This window comes from Zonotrichia albicollis, chromosome 28 (genome assembly GCF_047830755.1).
Source record: "Zonotrichia albicollis isolate bZonAlb1 chromosome 28, bZonAlb1.hap1, whole genome shotgun sequence".
NCBI lineage: Eukaryota > Metazoa > Chordata > Aves > Passeriformes > Passerellidae > Zonotrichia > Zonotrichia albicollis.
In genome coordinates this window covers 5,002,188-5,012,278 of record NC_133846.1, presented here as the reverse complement: position 1 = coordinate 5,012,278, position 10,091 = coordinate 5,002,188, and the positions used below count along the sequence as shown (strand labels likewise).

Here is a 10,091-nt window from a genome sequence, read left to right as displayed (position 1 = left end):
GCCGGGATTGGGAATCAGGGGGCCGGGAAAAAGCCGGGATTGGGAATCAGGGAGCCGGGAAAAGCCGGGATTGGGAATCAGGGGGCCGGGAAAAACCGGGATTGGGAATCAGGGGGCCGGGAAAAAGTCGGGATTGGGAATCAGGGGGCCGGGGAAAAGCCGGGATTGGGAATCAGGGGGCTGGGGAAAAGCCGGGGTTGGGAATCAGGGGCTGGGGAAAAGCCGGGATTGGGAATCAGGGGGCCGGGAAAAAGCCGGGATTGGGAATCAGGGGGCCGGGGAAAAGCCGGGATTGGGAATCAGGGAGCCGGGGAAAAGCCGGGGTTGGGAATCAGGGGCTGGGGAAAAGCCGGGGTTGGGAATCAGGAAGCCGGGGAAAAGCCGGGATTGGGCATTTCCCTGGGAATGGGCCGGGGAAAAGCCGGGGTTGGGAATCAGGGAGCCGGGGAAAAAACCGGGATTGGGAATCAGGGAGCCGGGAAAAAGCCGGGATTGGGAATCAGGGGGCTGGGAAAAAACTGGGGTTGGGAATCAGGGAGCCGGGATTGGGAATCAGGGGGCTGGGAAAAAGCTGGGGCTGGGAATCAGGGGGCCGGGAAAAGCGGGGTTGGGAATCAGGGGGCCGGGAAAAGCCGGGATTGGGAATCAGGGGGCTGGGAAAAAGCCGGGATTGGGAATCAGGGGGCTGGGAAAAAGCTGGGGTTGGGAATCAGGGAGCCGGGAAAAGCGGGGTTGGGAATCAGGGGGCCGGGGAAAAGCCGGGGTTGGGAATCAGGGGGCCGGGAAAAGCCGGGGTTGGGCATTTCCCTGGGAACGGGCCGGGCCGGCTCCGGGCAGCGGCTCTGCCTTGTGAGGTCACAGCGCTGGCGGGGTGACTGCGGCTCCTGCCCCCGTTCCCCTGGCACTGCCAGGGAGCGGCAGCGAGGAATGCCAGCTGGGAGGAAAGCCCAACCCTGCCCCAGCGCCAGGGTGAGCGCCAGAGATACGCATCGGAATAGTGGCTTTTTGCAGGTATTAAAATGCGTTTTATATGTATTATTTTAAGGTAACTTTGTTATAAAAGTATGGGTTCCATTTGTGTTGTTAATTAAACTTAGTAGTGAAATGGCTGGTATTATATATAATATATAATATATAATATATAATATATAATATATAATATATAATATATAATATATAATATATAAAATATAATATATAATATATATTATGTAATATATAATGTACAATATATGATATATAATATATAATATATATAATATATAATATATTATATATTATATATATATTATATATTATATATATATAATATAATAGATACATATTATAATATTGGCTTTTTGAAAATATTAAAATGGATTCTATATGTCTGGAGTTAAAGTAACTTTGTTATAAAGACAGTTTTTATTTCGGTTGTTAGTTAAACTTAGTAGTGAAATGGCTGATATGTGTTATAGATACATATTGTAATATTGGCTTTTTGAAAATATTAAAATGCATTTTATATGTGTGGACTTGAAGTAACTTCGTTATAAAGACAGTTTTTATGTCGGTTGTTAATTAAACTTAGTAGTGAAATGGCTGGTATGTGTTATAGATACATATTGTAATTTTGGCTTTTTGCTAATATTAAAATGGATTCTATATGTGTGATGTTAAAGTAACTTTGTTATAAAAATATAGGTTTCATTTCTGTTGTTACTTAAACTTAGTAGTGAAATACATAACTATGCGTTATAGATACGTAATATTGGCTTTTTGCTAATATTAAAATGGATTTTATATGTGTGGAGTTAAAGTAACTTTGTTATAAAAATATAGGTTTATTTCTGTTGTTACTTCAACTTAGACATAGTAGTGAAATAGATGATATAAGTATGTGTTATAGATACATAATATTGGCTTTTTGCTAATATTAAAATGGATTCTATATGTGTGATGTTAAAGTAACTTTGTTATAAAGATATGGGTTTTATTTCTGTTGTTAATTAAACTTAGACATAGTAGTGAAATAACTGATAGAAGTGATATAAGTTTGTGTTATAGATACATAATATTGGCTTTTCGCTAATATTTAAATGGATTCTATATATGTGGTGTTAAAGTAACTTTGTTATAAAAATATAATTTTCATTTCTGTCGTTAATTGAGCTTGGATATAGTAGTGAAATGGCTGACATGCATTATAGATACACATTATAATATTGGCTTTTTACAAGTATTAAAATTGATTTTATATGTGGTGTTAAAGTAACTTTGTTATAAAGACAGTTTTTATTTCTCTTGTTAATTAAAGTTAGACACCGTAGTGAAATAGCTGATATAAGTTTGTACTATGGATACACATTATAATATTAGCTTTTTGAAAATATTAAAATGGATTCTATATGTGTGATGTTAAAGTAACTTTGTTATAAAGATATGGTTTTTATTTCGGTTGTTAATTAAAATTAGTAGTGAAATGGCTGATGTGTGTTATAGATACATATTGTAATATTGGCTTCTTGCTAACATTAAAGTGGATTTCATATGTATGATTTTGAAGTAACTTTGTTATAAAAATACAGGTTTCATTTCTGTTGTTACTTAAACTTAGTAGTGAAATACATAACTATGCATTGTGGATACATAATATTGGCTTTTTGCAAAAATTAAAATGGATTCTATATGTGTGACACTAAAGTAACTTTGTTATAAAGACAGTTTTTATGTCGGTTGTTACTTAAACTTAGTAGTACAATGGCTGGTATGTGTTATAGATACATATTGTAATATTGGCTTTTTGCTAATATTAAAATGGATTCTATATGCGTGATGTTAAAGTAACTTTGTTATAAAGACAGTTTTTATTTTGGTTGTTAATTAAACTTAGTAGTGAAATGGCTGATATGTGTTATAGATACATATTGTAATATTGGCTTCTTGCTAACATTAAAGTGGATTTCATATGTATGATTTTGAAGTAACTTTGTTATAAAAATATAGGTTTCATTTCTGTTGTTACTTAAACTTAGTAGTGAAATACATAACTATGCGTTATAGATACGTAATATTGGCTTTTTGCTAATATTAAAATGGATTTTATATGTGTGGAGTTAAAGTAACTTTGTTATAAAAATATAGGTTTATTTCTGTTGTTACTTCAACTTAGACATAGTAGTAAAATAGATGATATAAGTATGTGTTATAGATACATAATATTGGCTTTTTGCTAATATTAAAATGGATTCTATATGTGTGATGTTAAAGTAACTTTGTTATAAATGATATGGTTTTTGTTTCGGTTGTTAATTAAAATTAGTAGTGAAATGGCTGATATGTGTTATAGATACATATTGTAATATTGGCTTCTTGCTAACATTAAAGTGGATTTCATATGTATGATTTTGAAATAACTTTGTTATAAAAATATAGGTTCCATTTCTGTTGTTACTTAGACATAGTAGTGAAATAGATTATATAGGTATGTGTTATTGATACATTTTTGCAACTTTTAAAGTGGATTTCATTTGTATGACTTTAAAGTAACTTTATAAAAATATAGTTTTCATTTCTGTTGTTAATTAAGCTTAGACATAGTAGCGAAATAGCTAATGTATGTTATAGATACATATTCTAATATTGGCTTTTTGCTAACATTAAAACACATTTTAAATGTGTGATATTAAAGTAACTTTGCTATAAAAATATGATTTTTATTTCTGTTGTTAGTTAAGCTTGGACATGGTAGTGAAATAGTGAATAATTAATTTTGTGTTGAAAAAGCCCAGCCAGGAAACACACAGGCTCTAAAAAGGCAGAGCAAGGAGGGGCCATGCAAAATAGCTCATGAATATGTAAATTAGTTTATTGATATGCATAAGAATCTATGAATATTCAACAGAATGATTTAACTAAAAGGTATTTAATGGGAATCCCCGAGGATAACAGGGTGCTCTTGGCTGACCCAATAATGTTTGTCCTTGTTTCCCATTGTCCTCTATTAAACTTCTTAATTTTCACAGGAGAATGAAAGTGTTTTTCACACCTTTGCTCTCCTATTGTCCTTTATTAAACTTCTTGCATTTTCACAGTTTTTCACAGGTGTTTTTCACTGTTTCTCACTTTGCTCTATGGTCCTTGTGCCCTATTGTCCTTTATTTTCCTTTTAAACTTTTCCACAGGAGGGTGAATGTGTTTTTCACACCTTTGCTGCACGGTCCTTGTCTCCTATTGTCCTTTACTAAACTGTTTACATTTCCACGGGAGACTGAACCTGTTTTTCACACCAACATCCTGAGAGAACCAGGAAGTGACAAAACACAAAAGAAGAAACGAGTGGAACCAGGAAGTTGTTGGTTTTGGGTAAAGGTTTATTGAATCATTGTCATTGTGTGCAATGGGATCAGAGGGATCTTTGGGCTGGATCAGGATCAGGATTGGGACCAGGATCTGTCACTGCAGCTCCTCCTGCACCTCCAGCAGCCGCAGGGACGTGAGGACGGTGCTGTGAAAAGAAAGCAGAATTTTCCTTGGTGAGACACATGAGTAATGCCATGGCTGACTCCCCCAATTAAATTAAATATCAATTAAATTAAATTAAATATCATGTGTATCCTCTCCTTGTGTTGTTATTATGGGGTGGCCTGTTGGGACATTTGGGAGGGTGAGATTGTTACTATGGCAACAGCTGATCTCCAATCAAGATTTAAGGATGTGGTTTCCACCACTGGACAGTGAAGGAGGAGTTGATGGACAAAACTTTGGAAAGGGGCTAAAGGGTTAAAAGGCAAAAGCTCCATTGTACAAACAAGCACATGCTGTGGAAAAAATCCTTTAAAATTTCTCTATTCAGTCTTCAGTTGTATTTTTGATAAAGTTTTAATAAACCTTTTTTGGAAGTAATATTTAATAATTTAATAAATATAATATTAACAATATTTAATATATAAACACAGTAATAGTTAATATTTTAATAAAACTTTTTTTGAAGCAAAATTTAATAAAACTTTTTTGGAAGTGAGTATCATTTTTCACACTGGGGAAGGGATGATGTTTGCAATGCCCCCTTGCCCACGCCTCTGTGTCCTCTTGGGGACACAGCTCCTGTCCCTCCCTGTCACTCACAGCACGCTCACAGCCCCAGGCCCTTCTTCAGGGTGGAGATCAGGGGGTATTTGCCCTGGTGGCAGAAGTTGCCAGTGAAGTCATCCAGGTCGATGGTCCACACCATGGCCCCTCCAAAGTTGTTCTTCTTCAGCCAGTCCACCTGTGGGGAGAAAAAATCCTGGTGAGCGCCAGGAATTGATCCCACAGGAGAATCCAGCCCCATCCCAGCTCCCAGCACTGCCCCCAGACCTTGAGGCCAAAGCTCTTCTCGTTGTCATAGCCGACCCATTCGTTGGCCTTGTAGGCGTAGGGGACGTCCTCAGGGGCATCCCAAACCTGGGTGGCTCCAGAGCTCAGGAAGGTGCAGATCTAAGGAGAAAGAGCAGTGGGAACGTCAGCCAGCTCAGGAACCCAAACCTGGGAGCTCAGGAAGGTGCAGATGTGCGAGAAAGAGCAGTGGGAACATGAGCCAGGTTAGGAATTTCGTGCTGGAAGTGCCAGCAGTGTCAGGGCTGGCCTTGCAGGCCGCCATGAGTCCCTCACACACCTCGTAGTAAGCCAGGAGCCCGGCCTCCCCGGTGTAGGGCCCTGCAGGGCCAGGCCCGGAGCTGGGGGCACCGATGGCCGTGTTGGATGGGCTCTGAAGGGTGAAGCTCTTTCCATAGGTTGGGAATCCCACCAGCAGCTTCTGGGCTGGGGCGCCGTTGTTCTTCCAGTAGTTCATGGCGTATTCCTGGAAAAGGCAGCAGGGTTCAGGCTGTGCTGTGGCACGGGGAGCCCCGGGCCGGAGGCCCCAAAGGCACTCACAACACTGAGGGTGCTGCCGCTGCTGAACAGGGGGCTGTTCTCGCCCGTGGAGCCGTCCCAGGGCCCGTGGAAGTCGTAGGTCATAACGTGGATGTAATCCAGGTACCTGTGGGGAGCAGGGCTCTGTCCTCACCTGAGGGCCCGGAGCTGGGGCTGCCATCACCGCACAGCCCCTGCACCTGGGGCTCCCTCAGGGGCTTTCACTGCCTGTCCACAGGGTGTCAGGTTGAGCTCCGACTCTGTCAGTGTTGTTTTAGTTTACTGCATTGTTTATTTTATCCTTTTATTTCCTTTGCTATTAAAGAACTGTTATTTCCCACGCAGGGAACCCACCCCAGTGCCACCAGGGACCCCAGGTTTGTCACTCACTTGCCCAGCTCAGCGATCTCGTAGCCAGCCTGGATGGTGGAGAGTCCTCCAGCCACAGCAGCAGTGACCATGAGCCGGGGCTTGTTGCTCTGCTTGGCTTCCTGCTCGAAGGCTGCCACCATTTCCTGAGGGACCCAAGGCACAGCAATCACCTGCGGGCTCTCAGGGCTGGGGCTTTGCAGCCACCCAGGGCTCAGAGGCAGAGCTGTGGCCAGCAGGGCCTGGAGCCAAGCCCACCTTAACCAGGACGGTGAAGAGAGACTTGTCCTGGGCAGGGCTGCCCCTGGAGCCGGGGTATTCCCAGTCCAGGTCCAGCCCGTCGAATCCGTACTGGCGCAGGAACCTGACCACGGAGTTGATGAAGGTCTGGCGGTTCTGGGGCGTGGAGACCATGGTGGAGAACCTGGGCAAGCAGAGCAGGAGAGAGGTGAGGTTGGAATCCAGCCTCTTCCTGATTTCCATCCCTCTCCCGGGACTCATAATTGGAAAGAGCTGGTTGGACTCACTTCTGTGTGCCAAAATTCCATCCTCCAATGGCCAGCAGGGTCTTCAGGTTGCGATTCCTGCAAGGAAGGGACAGGAACTGGAGTGACCCCAAGGGTTTGGTCAGTGCAGCCTGGGTCACTTTGGTGGGAAAGGCCAAGAGCCACTGCCCCCATGCTCAGAGGATGGAGCTGTCCCCATGTCCTGCCTTGGCTGTGTCTCTGTCCCTCTTCACTCAGCATCCTTGTCACCAGAAAGGAAAGGGAGGGAGCAGAGAAGGGCAGAGAAGGCCACAGGATGGAGATGGAGCAGAGAAGGGCACCGGAGGGAGAAGAGAAGGGCAGAGAAGGGCAAAGAAGGGCACCGGAGGGAGCAGAGAAGGGCACAGGAGGGAGCAGAGAAGGGCAGAGAAGGGCAGAGAAGGGCACAGGAGGGAGCAGAGCCCTGCTGGGGCTCCCAGCACTCACTGGTTCTTGAGGCCATTGAAGGACTTGTAGAGCGTCTCGTCGTTCCACTCGTAGGTGGTGATCTCGTTGTTGTTCATGCCGGCGAAGGCGTAGATCAGGTGGTTGCACAGGTTGGGGTCGATGTTCTCGGGGGTGTACCTCCCCTCCCCAGGCCTGTACTGGGCCCAGTTGGTGAAGTAACAGGTCAGCACATAGGCAGTGCCTGCGGGGAGACAGCGGCCATGGAGGGGCTGCAGTGCCCGGCACGGCCCGGCCCTGGGCACGGCATCGCCACTGTGGGCACAGCTCCTGTGCCAGACTGCAGGGCAACATCTGTTCTATTGCATCTGGATGGCAGCTGGCTTCTGTCAAGTGGGCAGTTTGCCTTATCTCTCCCACAATCACTTCTCCCTTTGGACGGGACATCTACTGATAACAGCAATTGACTGATAAAAAACTACACTGCCTGACTGATAAGAACTACAGCATCCGGCTGGGAGCTGCTCTTCCCAGAAAGAGGAGCCAAGTATTGCCACCCAGATATAATCTGGAGATTCTGGAATATCAGCTCAGCTTCTCCACTGGATTGCCCAGAGGAACTGGATTGCCTCTCCTTCCCCTGGATCTTCAGAGGCAGAGACTGCACCTTTCTCCAGGATCCTGCTCCAGCAGAACCAGCCCTGACACTGCAGGAGGGCTGAGCCACAATTCCAATGGCACTGCTGCCAACAGCCTGACCCACAGCGTGTCAGGTTGGGTTCTGACTCTGGCAGTGTTGTTCTTGTGTACTGCATTGCTTATTTTATCCTTCTATTTTCTTACCTATTAGAGAACTGTCATTTCCTGCTCCCATATTTTTTGCCTGAGAGCCCCTTAATTTAAAATTCATAGTAAATCAGAGAGGTGAGGAAGGTTCACATTCCCTATTTCAGGCGAGGCTCCTGCCTTCCTCAGCAGACTCCTGGCTTTCCAAACCCAGACATCTCCGTGTGCGGGGCACAGCTCGGCCAAAGGCAGCGGGGCCGGGCACCCTGGGCACCCTGGGGCTCCCTGGGGCACCCTGGGCACCCTGGGCACCCTGGGGCTCCCTGGGGCACCCTGGGCACCCTGGGGCTCCCTGGGGCACCCTGGGGCACCCTGGGCACCCTGGGGCTCCCTGGGGCACCCTGGGGCTCCCTGGGCTCCCTGGGGCTCCCTGGGCACCCTGGGGCTCCCTGGGCACCCTGGGGCTCCCTGGGGCTCCCTGGGGCTCCCTGGGGCACCCTGGGCACCCTGGGGCTCCCTGGGGCACCCTGGGGCTCCCTGGGCTCCCTGGGGCTCCCTGGGCTCCCTGGGGCACCCTGGGCACCCTGGGGCTCCCTGGGCACCCTGGGGCACCCTGGGGCTCCCTGGGCGCCCTGGGGCACCCTGGGGCTCCCTGGGCTCCCCCAGCCCCGCAGCCCCAGCCCTTCCTCCCCGGCTGGGCAGGGCTGGCTCAGGGCACCTACCCAGCTGGGCGTTCAGCAGCAGGGCCAGACCTGCAGGGCACAAGGAAACAACAACACACCGTCACTGCTGGGCCTGGGCAATGCAAACCCTGCAGCAAGGCTCTGCCCACAGGCTCAGGCACAAGAGCTTTGCTAACATTTCTCCAGGCACTTCATTTCTCCAATGAAATAATGTAAAAGGATAGAGAAGACCCCAAACCGATGCCAAAGGAATCATTTGAACTTTAGGTTTATATCTAAAAGCACATTTCAATTGCAGCCTGCAATGAACTCTGTCCACGCTCAGGCAGAAGAGTTTCGCTAACATTTCTCCAGGCACTTCATTTCTCCAATGATTTCAGGTAAAAGCACCAAAAAGAACCCAAACAGATGCCAAAGCAATCATTGGGTTTTTAGGCTGAAGTCTAAAAGCACATTTCCATTGCAGCCTGCAGTGAGCTCTGTCCATGCCCAAGGCAGAGCAGATCCCCAGCCCCAGCAGCGCTAAAGAAGAGAAATTTCCCTCCCCAAAGGAAATTGAGAAATCTCTGACAGAAAAGAGAGAGCAGCGCTTTCATCCCTCCCCCCGCCGGGCAGGCAGCCGAGCAGCAGTGCCAGAGCCCCCAGCCCTGCTCAGGAGGGCACAGAGCTCCAGCCCAGCAGCACTCACCGGTGAGCAGAGTGAGCTTGGCCATCCTGGACCAGACTGATGTGCTCGGGCTCTCTGCCTCTTTTATACCCTGCTCCTCTCTGCTGCCAGCGTGGGACAAACATTGCGCAACTTGGCAGGGAGCGGTGTCACCAAACCTTTCACCAGCACAATGGGCTCTCCAGCCGCAGGGGTCACTGCCGTGGGGCTGTGCCACGTCCTGGAGCTGCAGGGGCAGATAAAGAGCGGGATTAGATTGTGGGATTGTCCAAATGTTGTTCCAACAGCAGCTCTGTGTCCCCGATGGCTGCAGGGGTGACCTTGTGCTGTCCTTGAGCCCTTCCCAGGGGCTGGCACTGCCCAAGCCCAGCCTGGGTGTCCCTGGTGGGAGCGGCCCCAGGCAGGGCTGAGCGGGGCTCCGGCTCCAGCCCGGCCACTGCCGGGGCTCTGCGCTCACTGCGGGCTCTGGGACAGAGGGACCCGGGCGCTCTGAGCTCTGCTGGGCTCTCCTCAGGGAAACAGAGGAAGGTTCTTTATTTCTTGGAGGTTCAACTCCACAAGGCACTCCCTGGAGTATAAACCCAGTTAATTTTCCTCTCACATTTGTCCCCTCATTTTCCCGCTCAGCTCTTTCCCAAACTGAGACACCCCTGTGTTGCTGAGCATTCCCATTTTTCCCTAAGTGAAGCCCCATCAGTTGAATGCCTCAAAATATCCTTTCCACATTTTATCTTCTGTCCAGATGGAGACTCCAAGCTCTCCCCCTGTGTGGAGAGCCTGGGG

General features: G+C 47.2%; 1 protein-coding gene across 1 annotated transcript; it reads right to left on the bottom strand.

Annotated features, from left to right (window-relative positions):
• Positions 1–4,339: 4,339 nt before the first annotated feature.
• Positions 4,340–7,416, bottom strand: LOC141725277 (acidic mammalian chitinase-like). The gene is made up of 9 exons (XM_074528185.1): positions 7,215–7,416; positions 6,771–6,827; positions 6,502–6,667; positions 6,265–6,389; positions 5,896–6,001; positions 5,636–5,821; positions 5,338–5,457; positions 5,107–5,248; positions 4,340–4,486 (listed from the first exon to the last, which is right to left on the bottom strand). Exons 1-8 carry the CDS (start codon positions 7,289–7,291, stop codon positions 5,114–5,116), a joined length of 972 nt encoding a protein of 323 aa, XP_074384286.1. The 5' UTR covers positions 7,292–7,416; the 3' UTR covers positions 4,340–4,486; positions 5,107–5,113.
• Between the last annotated feature and the right edge of the window lie 2,675 nt (positions 7,417–10,091).

Bases quoted from the DNA above. Each gene is read 5' to 3' on its own strand.
- LOC141725277 (XM_074528185.1), bottom strand. From the start codon at position 7,291: ATGAACAACAACGAGATCACCACCTACGAGTGGAACGACGAGACGCTC. The intron at 6,002-6,264 runs GTGAGTGACAAA...TGCTCCCCACAG, and splicing joins GAGATCGCTGAGCTGGGCAA to GTACCTGGATTACATCCACG. The intron at 5,822-5,895 runs GTGAGTGCCTTT...TGCCTTTTCCAG, and splicing joins GCGGCAGCACCCTCAGTGTT to GAATACGCCATGAACTACTG.